Raw genomic sequence first — 22,004 nt, 5'->3', positions numbered from 1 at the left:
CAAGGTTTGCAGAACAGAAGCTTATGTAAGTGAGAATTCTGAGAATTAGCTCTTGGGGCAACTAGACTTTGGGATACAGAATTTAGCTTTCTAATACTTAGCAACACACCAAACCACAGGAAGTCCCGATTACAAGTGAAGACAGAAGCCTTTTAAACATGGGGTTAAAACTAAACAGTTACAAGATCACACGCGAAGACTTGTAGACATGTTAGAAATGCAAAAGGCCAGGAGGCCAGGTGGAAGAGATAGCAGTCTCTCCCTCAACAGGGAATTTATCGGTGGTGTCAGAAATCCACAACTGTCCGAGTTTGTTTTCTGTTGCTACAATAAAACTCTGACCAAAAACAACCCAGGGAGAAAGAGGTCCATCATGGAAGAATCTCAAGGCAGGAACTGGAACAGGCCACTGAAGATCGCCGCTTACCCGCTTTCTCTCCATGACTTGCTCAACCTGATTTATTATCCAACCAGGCCCACCTGCGCAGGCGTAGCACCGCCCACAGTGGGCTGGGCCATCTCACATCAATCATCCATCAAGAAAGTGCCCCCAGGGACTTGCCCACAGCCAGTCCAGTGGAGGCAATTCCTCAATTGCAGTTTCCTTCCCCAAATGACTCTAGTTTGTGTTAAGTTGACAAAATTGAGCAGCACTGAGTCACAAAAGCAAATAATAACCACCAGTCTCTCCTTCTCTTCCTCCTCCCCCTCTACCTCTTTTGTTTTAAAATTATTCTTTCCACAATCCTAGAAAGTTCGTAGGTAAGAAGTCTCTAATGACCAGTTCAGTGTATTTCACGTCATGTTTTCTTTCTTTCTTTCTTTCTTTCTTTCTTTCTTTCTTTCTTTCTTTCTTTCTTTTTCTTTCTTTCTTTTTTTTCTCGTCTTTTTTTTCCTTGGTTTTTTTTTTTTTTTTTTCAAGACTGTGTTTTTCCATGTACAGTGTCGCTCTGGCTGTCCTGGAACTCACAGAGATCTGCCTGCCTCTGTGCCACACCACGTGGAACACTTCTGTGTCTTTTATCAGCCCATCTAGAGGGAAAACAGCTGCCGAGTATGAATCCAAGGTTAAGAAATGTGGTTCTGTACTGGCATGGTAGGGCACGCTGAGTCTGAGGCCAGCCCGAGCTACATACTGAGTCTGTGTCTTTAAAAAATGAACTAGGCGCAGGCCAGGGCCGGCACTGTTACAATGAGCAAATATGTGGCAGAGAGATGGGAGAGAAAGAGAAGGGGTTTGTGCACAGTGAAGACAGAAGGGACTGTGAGGAGCATCCCAAGTGAGGGGCCTGTGCTGCCACCTGAGACCATGTTGATGTTTGGGTCCATGCTGCCGCTGAAGGCCATGTCTGAGTCTGTGGCCCTAACACAGAAGGATTCCGTGCCAATGTCCGTGGCCAATGTTATCACTGTTGGGGGCTGGGAATCGCCACTCAAACCATATTAACTCTAATCTCCATTAAGCAAGAATAGTTTATTGAACGCACATCCTGATACTGAACGTTCCGGACAGCAAAAAGGACTAGGAAACCTAACTGAGTCTGCTCTCGGGGCAGGCTTTTTATAGGAAGAACCGGCTTCAAAAGTTTAAAGGCAATCGGTGAAATGGTACATTTTTGGCTAACTAGACAAAGTATTATCAGCTAACCTTTAAGCTGATTGGTCCTGGGTGAGGTAAGAATGATGGTGGACCGGTGGTGAACCGGGGAATTTCAGAACATTGAGATAACAGGGTACAAGTGATTCAGCCATAACTGTTTTGGCTTATTAGAAGCATTCTTCAGTGTCAGCTATGGATAATTACTTCTGGGAAGTGGGGGTCTAAGAACCCGAATTTAATTTCACCTTGTCAGCAAAATGGAGACTAAATACAAAATGGCTACGGTTATGTTAAAAGGAGCAGGCCTCAACAACCACCAAAGGCCAGGTGGACATCCATGGTCTGGGCTTCTGTCTACCGTCATGTTGATGTCCGAGGGCTGCACCAACTGGCCCGGCTCCTCACTGCTTACAGCAGAGTGGCACAGGTGACCTGGGTGCAGGAGAGTTGTCTGTCCCTCACCTGGGTGTTGTGGGAGAGCTGGCCCCAGTGGCATTGGTGTGGGAGAGCTGGCAGGCTGACCAACCGTTACCACGTAGGCCCAGATCCAGGGCTCTGAGTTGACCCGCCTCAACCTCTACCCCATCTGTGAACTGCTGGAGCATGTGAAAGGGCCAGTCCTGAAGATTCAAAGTTGCAGGATCTCCATGACACAGGACAACAACAGGGTAGTAGAAATCAGAGGCCTCGAACTAGATCAATGACTCATCGCAATGAACATTTATTTGCAAGTAAAGATGTGGACAAAAGGGTATACTATGGGATACACCGTGACACACAGCAGATCCCGCATCAAGATGGTTTGGGGCTTTTTTTGCTTGTTTTTTAATTTTTAATTTTCTTTAGGAAGGTTACAAGAGTGGAGGGCAGATATGGAAAGGCTGGGAAATACGTGGGATTAGGGAACACAGTGTGAAATTCACAAAGAATCAATAAAAAATGATGAAAAGCAAAACCAAAAAATGTGGTTCTGCCTGTTATCCATTTGAACTCTCTGCACAAACAGGAAGTGCTCCCCATGCATTTCGCAAAACACTCTCATGTCTTGGCATCTTGAGTGTTTTCAGTTTATAATCCACATTTCTACAGAAACAAAGCCATTTATAATTCATTGCACTAGAAATGTGGAAGGGGGGATCCTACGCCAAGGTGATGGTTGGGGTTCGCTGGTGAACACAGCAGGGTTATACTGACAGATGGAAATTGTATTTATAAAAAGGTAAAGAGAAGGGGGGTGTTATGTTCTATGGAGGTGTAGTGAGGTATGGGGGAAGGGAATGCCTTAGCAGGCCCATGTTAAGGCATTCTTCCCCCTGAGGGAGCAGCCCTTGACAGTATAGTGTAGAAAAGAGTTTATTCAAGGCATGGGGAGGGGAGTTAAGAAGTTAATAGAGGCCTGGCGGTGGTGGCACACGCCTTTAATCCCAGCACTTGGGAGGCAGAGGCAGGCGGATTTCTGAGTTCCAGGACAGCCAGGACTACACAGAGAAACCTTGCCGGGGGTTTAGAGGCAGAGAAAGGCAGAGAGAGAGAGAGAGAGAGAGAGAGAGAGAGAGAGAGAGAGAGAGAGAGAGAGAGAGAGAGAGAGAGAGAAGAGAGAGAGAGGTCCGCCATGAGCATGTGTGTGTGTGTGGGGGGAATAGGGAGAGCGAAAGGGAAAGCAAGAGCAAGAGAACAAGAGAAAAGCAAGAGAGAGAGAAGGGGGCAAGTAGCCCTTTTTATACTGGTCAGGCCTACCTAGCTGTTGCCAGGTAACTGTGGGGTAGAGCTTAGACAGAATGCTATCACAAATGGTCTTGGGAAAAGTTCCCAAGATGCAAGTTCCCATCACTAGCAAGGCTCCCAAAGTTGTTCACATCATAGTCCCTGCTTAGCTTTCCAACCTCAACTTTCTCAGTTATTTCTGTTTTCACACCCTCCAGGCTCCGGTCATATTGAAAGGCTAGTAGTCTCCTGTCCAGCCCACACCCGTCACAGTATTTCTATTCCCACAATGCCCCTCTTCTCTGCTGCCCCCAGCCCCCACCCCCAGATTCTTGCCCTTCTCAGTTTAGGAATTTCTTTTTGACAATACTAGGATTGAGCCCAGGATCTTTCATGTGCTAGGTGAACACTGAACCACTGAGCTACATCATTAGCCCTGAAATTTTCTGTATGATAAAGTATACACAACACTGTGGTAGTTTGCATAAGATGCCCCTTATAAGCTCATATATTTGAATACTTATTCTCCAGGAAGTGGAGCTATTTGAAAGGATTATAAGAATTAAGATGTGTGGCTTTGTTGGAAGAAGTGTGTCACTAGGGGTGGCCTTTACAGTTTCAAAAGCCCAAGCCAAGCCCAGTTTCGTCTCCTACATCCCACAACCCTTAAGATCAGGTCATAGACCTCGCTATTTCTCTAGCACTATGACTGCCTGTCTGCCTGCTACCATGTTCTCCACCATAATGATAATGGACTAAGTCTCTAAAACCATCGGCCAGACCCCAGTTAAATGTTCTTCTTTATAACGGTTACCTTGGTGGTTGTAGTGTCTCTTTACTGCAAAGGAACAATGACTTAGATAAACAAGCACATAGATGACCGTTTTATTTTTATTAGCATTTTTTATATTTATTACATACATTTAGGATATCATATAACCATCATCATTTAGTTTGCATGACCTTTCTTCCCAGTCTGCAACTCTACAGCCATTAAATACCACCCTCTTCCACCCTTCCCGTTTGATCCATCTCTGTGCATTTACTACTATAGGTGTCTGGCCCTGGCTCCTTTCACTTGGCAGTGCTGACACATTTAGAAACTCCTTCCCTCTTCCAGTGTGACTATCAGCTGGCTCTGTGTCCATTCATATTTCTATCCTCTGTCAGTTCACTAATGGGTGTTGGGTTTGTCCTCAGCTTTGTGAAAAAAGCTGCCATGACCAGAGTCAGGCAACTTGTACTTGTTCCATTTAGACAGCAAGTGAGGGTCAGTCAGCCATTGTAGCAGGATACTTATTCTGCTACATTGTATTCACAGTGGAGCTCGGTGATTAGGCAGTAGAAGAGGAGGTGGAGCTGAGAGAGAAAGAGAGGGAGGGGAGGAGGAGAAAAAGAGGAAGAGGAGGAGAAGAAAGAGGCTATCAGCCATGGGGTCGAAAGCTGTCCTGGGTAGCAACTTCTATCAAAAGGTTAGCTATTGGGTAACAACTCTAATGTGTGGGCATCTTGTTGATTGAGCATTTCTTTTTTGTTTGTTTGTTTGTTTGTTTTTTCGAGACAGGGTTTCTCTGTGTAGTCCTGGCTGTCCTGGAACTCACTCTGTAGACCAGGCTGTCCTGGAACTCAGAAATCCGCCTGCCTCTACCTTCCCAAGTGCTGGGATTAAGCCCGGCTGAGCATTTCTAAATATATAAATCCTTTAGATAATCATTAAGCTTTAAGAGTCTCATTTTTACGAGTACTGCAAAGATTGCAGATATTGTCTGGGGTTCAGGCGAGCTTTGTGGATGCAGCATGGTGGATTGGCAGAGCCATCCCCCACGCTGGTGTCCCATGGGTGCCAGGGTCTGTGCATCCAGCTAGCCGGAGCCCGGGTCAGAGCCGAGGAGCAGCAGGAACATGGTGGCTGCCGGAGAACAAGCCGGACTGGGTGCCATTTTCTAAATATCACCCCTACAAGCCCTGACTTCTTAATTTAGGGTTCTGTGTCTACCCATTGTATTCTCATGATAGCCTATGGCTTATCACAATGGCTGTTTTCTCAGTTCTGTTTTCTTGCTTCCTGAGAGCAGAGACTATTTTATCTGATTAGGAATCCTTAAGGCCTCCCCTAAGGCTTGGGTTGAAAGGGCGTTAGTCAAGGCTGCAGAGCTTTGGTAAGGCTTCTGGGCCACAGATGAGAGAGAGGAAGGGCGAGGGGGAGGGGGAGGGGACTGGGGAGGGGAATGGGGAGGGGAAGGGGGAAGGGGAGGGGGAGGGGGAGGGGGAGGGGGAGGGGGAGGGGGAGGGGGAGGGGGAGAGCATAGTGATCCATTAGACTGTAGTTTGGTTTGTTGCTATATTATAAAGCTAAATACTAATCCCCAAGGTCTAGTTGCCCCCATGAATGAGGAGATCCTCCTATACACCAAGTGATGCTGTGTAACCTTGCCCCTCAAGTTATCCCTGATTGGTCAATAAAGATACCTACAGCCTCTAGCTAAGAAGAAGAGAGGTAGGTGGGGGTTCAGTTCCCAGGCTTGGGGTTTGAGGTAGAGACCACAAGAAGGGAGAGAGGAGAAGATGCTATGGGGTAGACAGATTGTGAGAACGTGACCATGAGGGCGGCAGATTGGAGTTAGAGTGACCCAGATGGAACATGGTGAGTGATATCTCGGGGTTATTGACAGGGAAGTAGACAAGATAGCTTAGAGGGTTGATATCTGCCCAGCTCTACTGCTTTTAAGGTCTATTGTAAATTTAAAGATTTCTGTGTCTTGTATTTGGGAACCAATTGATCTAAGGTAGAGTAGAAACCCCCCATTAATAATTACCATCAACAGTAGACAACCTACCTTGAAGACTTAGCACAATCCTAACCTGATAGGGGGAAAGGAAAATAGGACCCTACAAACAAAGTGTGGGAGGGATGTAGCTCAGAGTCCAGCAAATGTCCAGCATATAGAAGGACCTGAGTTCAAACTCCAGGAATCTGAAAGACAAAAGGAGATACACCATGAGAAAGAAGAGGAAGAAGGCAGGGTGAGAGGAGGCAGCAGCACAGGAGAACCAATCAGGTAAGTCTCTGATGATGTCATACCCTCCAGCACATTGCCAAGCCTTTAAGTTCTTGGTACCTTTGGGTATATTAATCCAAATCCCCTAGAGAAATAGAATGAATGAGATGTGTGCATAGGGTTTTGTTAGGAGGACCTGGCTCCAGCAGTCACGGAGGTGGGCAAGCCCAGAGTCTGTAGTGAGAATTTTGGTTTCTTTAAAAAAAAAAAAAAAAAAAAAGTCAGGTTATGTGAATATGCTTTTGCTTTAATCCCATATATGGGATAAGAAGCCGCTTCACGGCAGGTGATTATGATTTGCCTCATACACTAGCAGGGGCATGATTTTTGCCACCTGCAAATAGTTTGATTCTGGGAACTCTGGGGAGACTATAAATGGGAGCTCCCCAAGCGGAGCCATGGAAGCTGCTGCTCCCTCTGCTGCCCCTACTGTTGGTTCCTCCTCCTGCTGCTGCTGCTGGTAGTGGTGGTGGTAGTTACTGTTGTATTTGCTGGTTTGATAATTGCTCAGTTGTTGAATACTCTCACAATGTAGTTTGGACTTGCCCCTAGGAACCCACTGCCCCTAAGGAGCAGGAAGTAGTCATTATTTTGTTGGCTGAAAGAGGTTTATGACCTTTTTCCCCCCTCTAATCTTTCTCTCCTACCTAGTCTAGTGTTGGGCAGTGGAAGGGATTAGCGTGCAATAAGGTTGGAAGGGCGGTAGATATAAGAATCCAATAAAGTAGCCCAGAAAATACATCAACAAGAGTCTGCAGCCAGTAGGCTGGGGCCCAGAGAGCTGATAGTGAAGGTTTAGTCCAGAGGCACATATCTGGGAAGAGCCCATGCTCTAGGCTGTTTGAAGGAAGAAAAGGGCAATGAATGTCTAAGTTTTAAAGCCAGCAGGCAGCAGCAATCTCTTACTTCAGTACCTTCAACTGCTGAGCTAGGGCCTGGCCACACAGAGCATAGGGGAACTACTTCCTCCAGATCACTGATGCTGGTGACCATCTCATCCCAGAGTCTCTCAGGGAAACTCAGGGTAATTTCATACAGCTTCTCAAATTATATGCATGTCTGCTTTTCTAATCTAGTAGTCTGAAGATAGGATGAGGAAGCAGTAGTTTTTACCCCTGACATAGAGGGTGCTTATTAAATACTTTCTTGCTTTGTTTTTTATTGAGATCTAACATATAGGCTTATCTCAGTTTCTGACAAAAACAGTTCAATGGAGGAATGGCTGATTTCATGGGCACAGTCCATCATGGCAGGGAAGGTGAGGCAGCAGGAGCTTGAAGCAGCTGCAGGTCACATTGTGCCCAGTTAAGAAGATGAATGTTTGTGCTCAGCTCAGTTTTTCCTTTTTATATATTCTCCAGGATTCTGACCTAGGGAATGGCACCACCCACATGGGCAGGTCTGCCCATCTCAATTAACCTAATTGTGGTGGTTTCAATGAGATTGGCCCCCAAAGGCTCATACGTTTGAATGTTTGGGTCCCAATTAGTGGAACTATTGGGGAAGGATTAGGAGGTGTGGCCTTATTGGAAATGATATGTCACTAGGGGTGGGCTTTGAGGTTCCAAAAGTCCATGGTGGGCCTACTTTCTCTTTTTGCTGCCTATGAATCAAGATGTAACTTGCCTGCCTACCTGCCTGCCTGCCACCATACTCTCCACTATAATATGATCATTGACTAGCCTGAAACTATAAGCAAGCCCCCAATTAAATGCCTCCTTTTATAAGTTGCCCCAATCATAATGTTTTGTCATAGCAATAGTAACCCTAATTAGAACACTGATAGGCCTGCCTAGAAGCTAACCTTACCTACATAATGCCTCACGGGTATGCTGGGCCTGGTCTCCTAGGTGAACCTAGAACCTGGCAAGTAGATACTTCATACCAATCATCACAATCTTGAAATAAGTAACTACCATTAACTCGAGATACAGAATGTTTTGGGACCCCTACAAAGCTCTCCAGTCCCCTGTGGTTAAAGGAACACCCCACAAGCTGGCCACTCTCTAGTCTTCACAAACGAATCTCACAAGCACTATCAAAGTAGCCCACAGGGCACATGCTGTTGGTGACTCCATGGTAGGTTTTTGGTAGTGACGAAGTTTCATGCACAGGGAAGGATTTTGGAAATGGGAGGGTGTAGTAGCGAGTGGGAAGTGTTCTGAGGCCCTGTGGGGTTCCAGGAAGAAAAGGTGTGGACTTGGGGTCTGGTTGTATGTGATTTCCTGTGGACTCAGAGCTGTGATAGTGAGGATACCTGGGGAGTCCTGCTCTTCCCACAGCTGGTAGAAGCTGGACAGAGGGACCGGCTTCTGTAGTGCAGAAGCACCACTGCAACCCAGAAGAACTGCATGTACCTGCTTCCTGCTTGTGTTCTGTTGCCATCTGCCTTTCTGCTGGTTTTCCTTGCATTCTTTTTATTTACACAGTTGCTTTTAGTCATTTGTATGAACAAGGCACCCACTCTAAGCCACGAGCATTCAACTTTAATTTAAACAATTCGAGACTCAGGCAAACAAAAAAGATTACAATCTCAGGACTGGGGATATAGCTCAGTTAGAGTGCTTGCCTAGCAGGCTCCAGGCCCTATCTGTGTTCTTTGGTCCCCAGCACTGCATAGCCCAGGAATTAGAGACTCCTGTTTGCAATCCCAGCACTCACAAGGTACAGAGGCAAGATTGGAAATTCAGGGTCAATATGGCTACATATTGAGTTCAAGGCTAGCTTAAGGAGGAGTGGAGGCTGTTAACACGGGCATAATCATGCCAAAGACCCAAATCCCCCAGACCTATGGGATTGGCAAAGCCATCCCTGGGTGAGGCTCAGAGGGATGGAAAGCCTCATCTCTCTGGTCTGAGTGCAAATGCTGATCGTGTGCAGAAGCTGTCAATCACAGCTTCCTCCTCCTGGATGCCCATAGCTGGACACCGCTCCCCTACATAAACCTCCAACTGACATTAGCTAAATCTGCTCCTTGTTCATCTGTATCCAATAAACCCACTTCCTCCATTCAGATTTATAAACAAATGAGCTAAGTTTCTGAGTTGTGGTAATAGTTGGTGCTGCTCCATCAGAGCGTGCACAGCCCACCCCAATCCCAGTTTTGCAGTCTGTGTATCTGTCCATTCAAATTTCCCTGTCATTCTAGTTAGAGCAACCTAGAAACTGTGTAGAGCAAGGTAAACCCAGCCTACATGAGATCCTGTCTCAAGTATAATGAATTCTAAAAACTATGTGATGGTTCTAAAAAACGATGTGGGTGGTTCCTGTGTATCATCAGGGACACCTCTTAGCAGAAAAAGTTACATCCCCAGCATATGCATGCATCATCTACAAGAAAGCAGCACCTCAGCTGAGGCCAGGTCTGTTTCTTCCATCTCCCCTGCAGCTTCAGGGTGCTAGGTCTGCCCTCCGCCAGCAAGGAGGCTAGCGAATTTGTCTCATCCAGGGACAAAATATCTCCAGAGGAACTTTTCCCCCAACATACCCTCATTACCAAATCTGTCATGGTGGGGTCTCTACTCACCGCTGAGCCAATCACACTGAAGGGAAGGGGATTATCTCTAGGTTTGGCTAAGATCCTCCCACTGTGCCAAATGGGAGAGCCACCTCCTGACAGAAAAGTGAGAACTCAGCCAGCAAGACCTGGAGACTATAGAAGGCATGTGTCTGCCTCAAGTTTATTACAAAACCCCAGCAACCTGTCTTTGCTTCTGGGTCAAAACAAACTTAACCATGGTTTGGAAACCCTGATGGGATGACATTAGCAGATCAAGAGCTAATCAGAAGCCTGTGAGACACCTCGCTGGTAAAGGTGCTTGCTGCCAAGCCCAGCAACCTGAGTTTGAGCCCCAGGAACTGTTTAACAGGTCTCCAGACTGTAGCACAACCGGCACCATGACAGTAGTAGTATTCAGGCTAAAACAACACGTAGACAGCACCACCTGCCCAAATGAAAAGGAAGTCCTATTCCATCATAGCTCAAAGTTCTGGAGAAGTCTCTAAATGTACTTACATTGCTTTTTGGCTTCTGTAGTTCTATTTCTGACTAACTGTTCTTGTTAACTGAAGTCTGTAAATCCAGGATGTGGTTTTTGTGCTTAAAAGCTCATCCTGAGGAAGGCTTGAGCTACACTGGGATCCCAAATAACCAGTGTAGTTGCTGGCCAGCCAATAAAGACTTTTTATTGGCTTAAACCCATGTCCCTGTAGCCTTCTCTGGTGGACCCCTCACAACATAATCCCATGGTCGAAGGAGAGACCTAACTCCCATTTCCCTTAACTTATACATGTGCCCCTCCTCCTTAATAAATAAATGTAGTAAAAATAAAATATTTCAAAAGATTATCAGAACTCTTGGCCAAGCAAGGTTCTGAGTCATCAAACCACAATGCTACCTAGAACATCTTGGCTCATTCGTGGAGCTAGACTGAAGCCAGCAGCTGTAATCTAGATTAGAGACAACAATATCTTATTCAGACCCCAGTGCTGGGATGGGCCCAGAGCCTTGCCAAGTACCCACTCACTGAGCCTATTTTTTAAAAATTCCTGCCTACTTATTTATTTACATTTTTGAGACAAGGCGTCACCATGTAGCCCTTGGCTGGACTGAAACTCATTATGTAGACCATGCTGGTGGGGCACTCACAGAGACCTGCCTTTCCAATGCTGGGATTAAAGGCAGGAGCTGCCACACCCAGCTAGGCCTATGTTAAAAAACAACATAGACCTGAACTATCATATCTGGGTCAGCCATATTTCATTGAGCCATCAGGCCCTTTGCTAACACAAAGCCCATTTCCCAGCTTTCCTCACCGTGGTCTTCCCTTTGATGTTTATCTGGATACATCCATGTTATGGCCTCTGGCCTTTCTGCAAGCTTCTTTCCTGATTTAGAGTGAGTATCCTGGTTCGGCACACGCTGCTCAGTGACAGGGCTGCCATGTACATTCTTAGTCAGAGATGCTTTATTTAAAAAGACTCTTTACACCAAAGCTACCAAACAGCTGGAGACCTGAGACTGCAAAATCAACTTTCCTGATGTTACCAACTTTCAAAGCTTAGCTGTTTCTATCGTACTGAAATTCAAGGATGCCATATTATCCAACTGAAGACTGTGAAGTTCAGAAACTGTTCTGAGACAATCAGTGTGACACCCTTAGAGAAAACTACTTGAGGGAGGACCATGGGAGAAGGTGTGGGGACACTGTCTCCCTCTGCAAAGCTCCCTACCAGGTTTCTACATTAACTGTCCTGCATTCTGAAAGGGTGGCCAGTCCTTCAGCAGAGCTGGATTCTGTGACATTAACTGCTCTAGCAACTTTTCCTCCCTGCACCAGCAAGCCCGGAGAAGCACTCGTAAAAGCAGGGTGAGTCTGTAACCATCACCATCTTCCTTTAACACCAGCTCTGAGTCTGCATAGATGCCTGCAAGCAACCTGTTTGCAGAGACATTGCACACAGATAGGGACACAGTCACAGATAGGGACTCAGTTCCATTCATGATTCCCTCTGCTCAGCACTTTGTAAGGTATGGGGTGCCGGTCCTCTTGAGAAAAGCCCCAGGGCATGGGGTACATTAAGACCCAAAGGTGATGAACTATTGCCTGTGCCCAAGAACTCCTGCACAGCTTAGCCATGGAAATGGTGCTGAGTGACCTCAGACTGCCTGCAGTTGTGTCTGGCTAACAAGTAACTGCAGAAGAAAATGTCGGGGGGGTCGGGGGATGGAATGCTACAATGCTTACCAATGAGGACACTGCGAAAGCGTGGTAAATTCTGGCTGCTCATCTCTCTCTTAAACAGCAGAGGCTAGGCCATGCTGCATTTTATTTGAGTGTCATAAATAAACTGGAAAAGAAAAAAAGGAGTAGAATCGGGAAAATATGCCAAAATTATGAATGGAAGTCGTTCAAAAGACAAGGTCTATTCTTTGACAAGTGACTGCTCAACTACGCACTAACAGAAACGGATCAGCATTGGTCAAAGATGATGTCAGGACAGAGGTCTGTTTAGCTGTAAGAAACCCTCTGCATTGAAGATCGACCATTCCGGGCAGCCCTCGGCCTTGACTGTGGTCAATCCCATTTAGCCATCAGTAGTCTGAAGGGTTGTTGTTGTTGTTGTTGTTTTTTCAGAGAAAGAGTCCAGCGTTTCCACGTATATACTAGTAAATTTTTGATATTTTCAGTATAGAATCTTATTTCTTTTAATTCTTTTAAATTTATTAGGTATCAAGTGAGCTAAATCCTTGTCTGATGAGCCATGTGGCTCCAAACTCACGTGTCATGAGAGGAAGACGGGAACACAGATAAACACATGGGAGCCAACTGGGAGGATTAACTGTCCAAAGTGCAATCACAGCGGGCTCCAGGTACTAAGCTTTGGGAAGACAGAGTATCTGGAATCTAAGTGTTAAAAACGATTAACCAGTAGTTTGATTTCCCAAAGAATATAGTTATTATGGCTAACTGCCCTATTAATATCTTCTGCATGTTTTAGGGGTAACAGAAACATAACCCCCGCCGCTGGGCCTCACACATTAGCCAGCTAACTGGTCAAGACAGTGGAACATTCCCAAGTAGCAACAGAGTGGTAAGTGAATGAATTTTAAAAGCCTCAGAAGAGTAGAAAATTAACTGCAAAATGATGAGACAACGCTTAAACAATTACAGATCTTTAAATCACCAACAAAATGCACTACATTTTTTTTTATTTAGTTTACAGAAGAAATCTATTAAGTACAGGCTGCAGAAAGAAAAGGTTTAGTGCTATTTACATTCATTTTAAAACTCTGCTCTATACAAATTTAATTCTGATCAGTATGAACAATATTTTCGTAGATCTACTGCATATAAAGCCTCTTCATCAAAGCATTAACAATGAATAAAGTAACCTGATTGCATTTAAACAAAGATGACCATAGAGACCATTTACACTTACGGCTGCTGAGGGCCAAGAACCCTCATTAAATACAGAACACAACATAGTCTGCAACTTCATCTTTTAAAAGGCTGGATAAAGTTATTGATATGGAATACTGGTCTATATGCTACACGCCAATCTATATTTGCGTTCTACAGTTAGATATTTTATTATGTCTTTTTTATTAAATATAATCTACACATATTTGTAATTTCATCCAGGAAGATTTCTTCCCAGTGAAAAAAAATAGAAAATCTTTTTTTTTACAGGTTTAGATTGAAATTAGCTCATGCTTTAGTGCTGTGCAAATTGTTTATTTATAGCATATCAATCTTTAAATTATTGGTAAAAATAAAAGTGTTGCTATTGATCATGTATGCCTTAAAACTCAGCTTGTGATTTTAACACAATTGCAAGCACTGATTCCGAATGCAAACTACAGAAAGTAACAAAATTAGCATCTGGAGACTTTAAAAGGATCCCTCTGCTCTAGTGTGAGTACACACACACAGGGTTCGGATGAGTGGCGCAGGCTTTCAATCTTCTGATATTCAAATACACAACCGGATCTGCCGCTCAGGATTCCCACTGGTTCTGCACAGAGACAGCACCGAGAGACCAGCCCCTCCACATTAAGGCTAGGGACACACTGCTGCCCCTCTCTGCTGTCTGGATGAGCCCCCTGCTGAGAGGACTTGGTGGGCAGGCAGCAGGGGCACCCTCTACAGAGCACTGGGAGCAGCAGGCATGGCTTCTCATTTGCTGCAGTGACAATAGTCATGCCCAGTTTGATATCTTGAGAGGACAGCCATTGTGGCCGACTTTGGTAGAATTCACCCAGCATGCTAGATTCCTTCCCATTCCCCCGGCCAACTGGCCTGGCATTAACTCCACCGATGATGGGTGTCCTCCAGGGTGGACTACACACAGGAGAACTTCTGGGTGCCACAGACATGTGCAGATTATGTGATGAGGAAAATAATAATTATTTTTAGTGCAAATTGTACTTGCAGCACTCGCCTTCAGACTTCTGTGGAGGAGTCTTTGCGGCAGCAAGGCGATGTCTGCAGAGAGAGGCTCGCTACTTCCCCTGGAGACCACTGTGCACTTCAGACTGCTCAACACACACACGAGATACAAGGAATAAAGGACCAGACTGAAAATGTTCTTGGTTCTTTTTACTTTGTGAGAAGAGATGACAGAGTTCATGAGTGATTCAGTCCCACGGATGTGCAGGCGACTGTCCTACAGGTGTTGGAAGCTGCTGAGTCTCCTCTGTCCCCGAAGTGTCAACAGCCTGCCACATCTGTGCCAGCAATGTTACAGGATCACACAGCAGTTGCTCTCACCAGTTTTCTCCCGATTTCTCTGACCTGGGGAAACAGGGCCAGCCTGGGTTAGCCAAGCTGTGTCTCGGCAAAAAGCAGAGGCATAGTCCAACAGCCTGAGTTTTGCTCAAAGCTTGTTTTAAGGGATCCTTTAATTTTTGGCATTTTTCAAAAATGGTCTGATTATTTGCTCCACAGGCTCAATTCATAAACTATGAAATCCCCTGATCATCCAAATGTCTACGTGGAAGCAGGCATGAATGCGTATCCTATCTTGAGGGCCCAAAGGAGGTGCTCTCCAGGGGGCTTACCTTGTGAGTTGGGCTCTGGCAGGGTCTCTCTGGCCACCAAATGCATCACTGTTGTTTTGCCGAAAGGAAGTTTTAATGCTATGTAAAGAAAAGAGACAATCTGTCACACACACATCATCCCATAAAATCACCGGCCAGGGCTGAAATGCTTCTGAATGAGTTCCGACTGTGGCTCCTCTACAAGGAGACAGTCCCTCACCAGAGGAAGGGTACAGTTACAAGTGACTCTCTGGCTCTGCCATTGGCTAGATGCATAAATCTGTCTTGTCTGGGAGAAAACAGCGTTACCTCTGCAATGACTGCACTGGCCTGTGCTCCGCAGCCCGGCTTTTCTGGTCATGCTCTCTATGGAACCTACAGATTGCCAGTTGTCAGGGGTGCCATCACTAACCCACAGATGTACTGAGTGCCTGCCGGGCAGCACCAGCCGCTGCCACCTAGCAGGTGAGGCTGGCACATCTCCTCTGCAGCCAACTCAGTAACAAACAGCAGGCATGGTGGCTGACAGCAGAAGGTGGAGGAGAACCAGACTGGGATTCCTTCCTTCACAGAAGACTTCTACACACTGGGAACATTCAGAAGACAGGATTTCAACTTTTCCTATACATATAACTACCTGCATTTGAGCTCAGAAGTCACCCTGGTGGGAGACAGGGCTGTGCAGAACCCTGTATTTTAGATGAGTATCAAGCGGGAGCTGGCCTGGTAACTCAGAGGCGCAGTGTTTTGCACAGGCCTCAGCTGCACTTTTAGCTATACAAAAGTAAGTGCTGAACTGAGAGTGAAGGCGTGTGCCCCAGGCAATACGCACTCTCTCTGAACCACACTTGGAGCCTCCCTGGGCCTCTCCTTTAGCAGAATGAAATCCCATGAGATTAACAAGATCTCAAAAAAGGGGACCCAAGGATGTCCAAAGAGACCCGATTACCAACATTTTAAACCTGAAACTGACCAAACCACAGAATTTCAATAATGACAGGTGGAGTGAACGGGCCTGTAGTCCTGACTGCTCAAGAGGCTGAGGCAGGAAGGATGCTGGGATTCAATGGTGCTTAAAGTGGGTGGGGAGAGGAGCAAAGGATGAACAGGCCCGGCCACCTACTGGGTCTTCTCACAGTGGCTGAAGGCTATCCACAGTCTATACAGCACTAGGCCCGCTCCCCAACCCCCCAATGCTTGAACAAGGTGGTTTTCAACAAGGACACCATCCGTTCTCACACTGGGCCATTCTTTTCTGAACTAGTGAGAGAGCTCAGCAGGCAATGGTTACCTCAGAAAGAAGCCTGATGCCTGAGTTTGATCCTAAACCCCAGGGAAGGTGGAGAAGAACTGACTGCAAAGCTGCCCTCTGTCCTCCATACCTGGGCCTTGTCCCTCATAGTAATAAAATAAAAATTTTAAAATATTGTTGTCAAATATTTTTATTCTATTAAAAACAACAACAAGAACACCGTCTGCCTTTATTTGTAGCTGGAGGTCCTAAGTCTATTTGTCAGGCTACTGAGCAAGCCCATAGCTCTTCTATAGCAGCCATGCATACAGTGGAAGACGGCTGCCATTACTGTGTGCTGCCTCCATAACACTCCTAACCAAAAAGGAAACCTGCAGCCCAGAAGGCAGACAGCGGAATGCTAGCAGGTAGCCTAAGCAAACACCCAGCAGCACTGAACTGTGCATGCGAGAACCTGGCCTAACCAAGTACCAGGTAGCACTGGCCAACCAAGGGCCACTGTCCCCCACACCACGGGCCTGAATCATGAGAGCTGGAGGTCCTTGAATTTGCTTCCAAAAAAGATTGACAGCTACACAATTGTCTTGAGATGAGTCACTTCACTGATTATTCTAATTTTTTTTAAAAGTCTGTAATTTAATGAGAATGAAGAATCTTGATCTTAACAAAAATCCTGTGACCTTTTACCTGACACAGAAACAATGGGGCTGGTGAGAACTGCTCAGTGTTCAGAGGGAGATGGAGACTCACTCTCATAGTCAAGAGAGGAAATCCAACCAACATTTATTAGCTTACTTTTTTCTTTATTAATTTTAATTCAAGATCTTATTTAAACCATAAAAAAGTGACCCTGTGATTAATATATGCACAAAACAGCCAAGGGAATAACAGTCAACTCTCCTCACAATGACAGAAGGTTGGTCTAATTAGGCAAAACTACAAAAAGAACAGGAAGCAAATAAACTCCACCTTTAAGTAGCAGTTATTTCTTGTATTTCTACAAATGACAGCAATTTTTAGAGCAAACCTAACACTGAAACGAACCAGCTTCACATGAACCGGGCTCTCCAGCAGTGCACTAAGGCCACACTGCCGGTCACTGAGGGCATAAGCTCTCACCCACAAGTCTCTCCACAGTGGACTCTGTTGTCCCATGCAAGCCCAGAGCAACCCGAAGGGGGATCTGATCACATTCAAGCCATCTACTCAAGTGTTCATTAGTGCTGACACATGAATGGCTTGCTCAGTGACTACACAGTAGCTGATCTAGCTGGGGAAGAGCAGACCGCAGACTGCAGACCTCACCGTCAGGTGACCAGACTGCATGACGGTGTGTCCACAGCAGCTATTTCCTTGGTCCCCAACAAGGAGAATTTACGGAGTCCACTGAAAAAGGCCTCTTTTTACAAATGAAAACCTGCTGTCATAAATGTGCCCTAGTCTGTGTGATGGATTGTCGTGTAAACGTAGCACATCTAGACCATACCTTCTGCAGCACTGGGAAACCCCATCTGTAACCATGGCAGGCAGAGCTTATCTCCAGGGAGAAGGCACACCCAGAGTTGGGGACCTCAGGGTTTCAAGTAATCTTTTTTTAGAAACCACAAAGGCACTGTCACTTAAAGTAAACAGAGGAACAATGCTGACGAGGGTGGTCATTACCTCCTAGGGTGACGTTCCCGTGTAGAAATCTGCCCTGGTAAATGACTCGCAGAATGTTTGGGCTGCTGACCTGCTCTTCTTCCCAGTCTGAAAGAAAGGAGAACTGGTTAGGCTCGGGCCCACACGGCAGCCTCGGCTATACTCTGTAGAGGCCACCAGGAAGGGCAGTGGCCCAGAGTCCACACCCAGGCACTGCAGCAAGACTTGCTCCTTCCACCTTCCTCAAGTAGCAACAAAGAGCTGTAAAAGACTGTTCTTCCCTCAAGAGATCCGGTGCCAAGCTGCAGGCTGAAGTTAAGGAAAACCCTGAGCCAGAAGTCTAGTCTTGGTAAAGGGATATATCATTTGAAAATCAATGTCCATTATCAGTAATTAATGGAACGTTATACTATTCCAGTGCTTGCACTGTTCAAATGTGTGCTCAAGGACAGCAACAAGTTCCTCAAAGCCTTCCGTAGGCGCCTGAGCTACCCTGCCATGTTGTCTTTCTGAGGCCAGCTGACAGACATTTCACAGAAGCTGAGACAAAGGGTAGCAGTTGCAGTCTGGGCAGCAAGCAGCTCCCGCAGAACACCTGTCTGAAAACAGGCTTCCAGAGACTGCTGTTCAGACGGGTGCTTCTGTTGGCAGTTCCCTTCAGCTCCTGGCTACAACTAAAGACTTCCTGCTTACCACTCCCAGTCATTCTAGTAGGTTCTGCTCTCAGTAGGAGATAACAGACAAAGTAGTACAGAAGGCTGAGTGATGGAAAAGAAGGGAGGACAGCCCATCCTTGGTTGGTTCTGTTTCGTTGAGTGTTCAAAACAATGTATGTGCATGCACCTTATATATCCGGTCTCAGGAACTCAATGCAAGAGGACCTCCCCACGCCTGTCCCCTCCCGGGAATTCTGGCCATACTCTCTTCTAGATAAAGATCAGGTGCTTCAGTAAAAATGACTTTGCATGCACTGCCTTTAAAACCATCATTTATACAATTTATAGAATATGTCTGGCCAAGCGTTCCTTTGCTATAAACACAAGAGTAACTTTGATACACACAGAAAGGACTTTAGGATTCTAAGGGGATCTAAAGCCTGGTAAGAGCACAGTGAAGGCGTACATTTCCATTATCTTCCACGGCCTCCTCGTGAGATCTGCCCTTCCCCTCTCCAGGCCCCAGAGAGACACATACAGAACACGCTTATGAGGACTCTGTGGTGTCAGTGACATGATTAGCAGACCAGACAGCCATGGTGTCCACCTGCCAGCCTGATACTTCCTCATGCCACCAAAGACTCTTCTCCTACTGATCCAGAATTTACTATTTTTTTCTTACAAGAGCCAACAAATACTTACATTTACTGACTTTTAGTGTATTATATACTATGGTTTAGACCTAGAATTTTAATTTAAATAGTTTGTATAAAAGGAGCCCTTTTATGTACTCTAGTATATGCTGCGTAGATGTGGCAAACTCAGGAGAGAAGGACTTAAAGATCTTTTTCAAAGCGAGTAACATCTAGCTGATATGGTCAACTTCCAGAAGTCTCTTCACCTGCAGTGTTTAACACTGGTGCCTCACCCATTTATCATTATTTGAAGGAACTAAAACAACTTTAAAAATTCAAATTGCCTTTGCTAAACTATTATATAGACCTGGCATGGTGGCACATGCTTATAATCCTAGGCTGAAGGAGGAATTCTCCTAATTTGAGAGCAGACCAAGTAATTTAGGAAGACTTTGTCAAAAAAAAAAAAAAAAAAAAAAAAAAAAAAGGAGTCAGGGATACAGCTTAGAGATAGAGGACTTTCCTAGCATGCTCAAGGACCTGGGTTCAACCCTCTGCACTGAGAAAAGTTAAACGAGGTGGACTACAGCAGTGTTACCCAGTGCCACATGCCATGGAAATGGTTATAGGCACACTCTGGAAGTTCAAAGGGAAAACTCAGGACTCACTTAAGAATCTCACTAGATAGGGAGGCAGCAGAGAAGGGAGGAGCTACTGCATACACAACTCCAGAGAGCTCATGGTGGTGCAACAAAAAGCAGAACTCACGGAGACTTCACTCTTTCTGGCCCTCCTTCACAGAGTGCATGCAGTATGAACTAACTGCAGGTCAAGTCTGTCTCAAGCTTCATTTCCAATCAGAAAGCTGTGCACAGAGGAGCCCAAGGGGCTGTTGCCTCTGTGAAGATCAGCTCCTTCCTTCTGGGTTTTGGTACAAATGGTTCATTGACATGGGAGTGGATGTGCACCGAGTACACTCTACCTGCACTAAGGCAAACTCTGCATCCTCTGCTCCTTCACTGCTTTGTGGTGACAAAGGCAAAATGTGGGGCAGTAACCCAGCAAGCAGGCTCTCATGCCCTCTGTACTTTCTCAAAATGTGTGAAACAAGTTAGGGACAAAGAATCAATCAGCAGGCACTCACCCATGGGCCAGTTGTCATACACGTGCTTTGCAATGTCAGAGGCAGAGTCGTTTGGGGAGAAGAGGAACTCTTTTGTCTTTCCACTCACCAAGATGAGACGCAAGTTAATCTGCAAGTAGACATGGACACTCTGAATACATCTCAGTCTGAAAACAGTCTGGCTGTACAGATTCCACTTACACCACAATCTGAGCTGTCGCCAGTGCCATTTGGTGTTTTCAGTTAGTTTTCATTGTTATCTAAGTCATCAGACAAAGGTAAAGAGTTTCACTTTCATACATGTGCCATTATACTGTTTTCTTATTCACCTTCCTGACAAAATGCCCCCACCCTGCCCCTGCCTTTCCCTGAAACTCTAGCTGGTCCCCTTTCTTTTCAATAGTCCTACCCCTCTACTTTCATGTCACAGTACTTACCTAAATTCCTTCAAAGTAACTTTTTTTTATAGTGGGAATTGGTATACAATTTATTTCCTGTTATTTACAATGAGTGTGTGCTGCAGATGATTTGAGAGTAGAAGAACATCAAAGTCATGGGGCCTGGGGAGATGGCTTCTTGATAAAAGTGTTTGCTGCCAAAGCATAAGAATCCAGGTTCAGATCCTGGGCTGCTGGCCAGCCAGCCTGCCTAACCTAACCTAACCTAATGGGGAGTCAGAGCTCAGTGAGAGACTGCCTCAAATAATAGGGACAGAGGAAGATTCTTGACACTGACCTCTGGCCTTGGTATGTATACAGGGTGCATGTATATCAACACACATGTACACCACCCCCCAACACACACACACACACACACACAGAGTCACTATGCTTTTGAATGTATAATGATATCAGCTACTAAACTGGAGATTATAGCTACTGTTATAAAATATGCTTTAATTCAAAACTCAGTAAAAATGTCAGCCCCATAGGGCCTGTTGCTAAAGCAAGCAAGAAGAATCCAACAATCTTGTTCTGAATTTCCTGGATTTTATATTGCAAGTCAATATATATTCCAACTAAATATATATTTTCTGAAATGTTCACCTTAAAATTTTTATATTCCATAATTAATTTTTATTACTATTATTAAATTCACTGCATCTACTCACTTCCCTATAAGACAGAAACAGGTATGTTTTTCCTGTATCTTCAGGTCTCTATTTTAAAGACTTTAGTGGGTCTGGAAAGATGGCTCAGCAGTTAAGAGCACATACAGTTCTTGTAGAGGACCCAGTTTAAATCCTGGTACTCATGCTGGGTGACTCAAAATTGCCTGCAACTCTACTCCCAGAGGTTGGAATGGGATTTCTGGACTCCAAGGCACTCGTGCATTCATATTAATTCATTCATTCATTATCCCCCACCCCCACCCCCTCTATATTTTCTTTTTAAAGACCTTACTAAAAACTTGGGTCTAGTCCCAAGTTGGGCATTAGACAATCTGGCCTAACTTTTTACATAGGACCAGAGAATGCCACTGTATTGGGGTGAACTGTAACAAGACCCAGGTTACCTTCTTTCCTCAATTTACTAATTTGCATGTTTCTAGGAATTAAAGCAATCAGAAAACCTTTAGACACCAGAGTCTATAATAAGCACACCTGTACTGCCACAACACTGTAATGTTTTCTCTTTATAATTAACAATGGCAACCCCCTCTTGCTTCCATGTCTATGTTGAAGATATGCTGAAAATTGTAAAATATCTATCCTTGAGAATGTATGCTCACCAACAATTCACAATCATCTGGATTCTTATCAGACAGAACAGACTTGGGCTCTGAATCAATT

General features: G+C 45.3%; 1 protein-coding gene across 3 annotated transcripts in view; it reads right to left on the bottom strand.

Moving 5' to 3' along the window:
* Positions 1-13,058: 13,058 nt before the first annotated feature.
* The window catches only part of Ubl3 (ubiquitin like 3), a 45,167-nt gene continuing 36,221 nt past the window's right edge, over positions 13,059-22,004 (bottom strand). For all 3 annotated transcript variants that reach the window (XM_076923894.1, XM_076923895.1, XM_076923893.1), the window contains 4 exons: positions 20,234-20,342; positions 17,820-17,906; positions 14,927-15,004; positions 13,059-14,660 (listed from right to left, as the gene is read on the bottom strand). In XM_076923894.1, coding sequence (XP_076780009.1) covers positions 14,608-14,660; positions 14,927-15,004; positions 17,820-17,906; positions 20,234-20,342 — 327 coding nt within the window. In that variant the 3' untranslated portion in view covers positions 13,059-14,607. The remainder of the gene's footprint in view (positions 14,661-14,926; positions 15,005-17,819; positions 17,907-20,233; positions 20,343-22,004) is intronic.

Source organism: Arvicanthis niloticus, chromosome 24 (genome assembly GCF_011762505.2).
Source record: "Arvicanthis niloticus isolate mArvNil1 chromosome 24, mArvNil1.pat.X, whole genome shotgun sequence".
Lineage (NCBI taxonomy): Eukaryota > Metazoa > Chordata > Mammalia > Rodentia > Muridae > Arvicanthis > Arvicanthis niloticus.
Note: the sequence above shows the minus strand (reverse complement) of the source record. Positions and strands in the feature narration are given on the sequence as shown.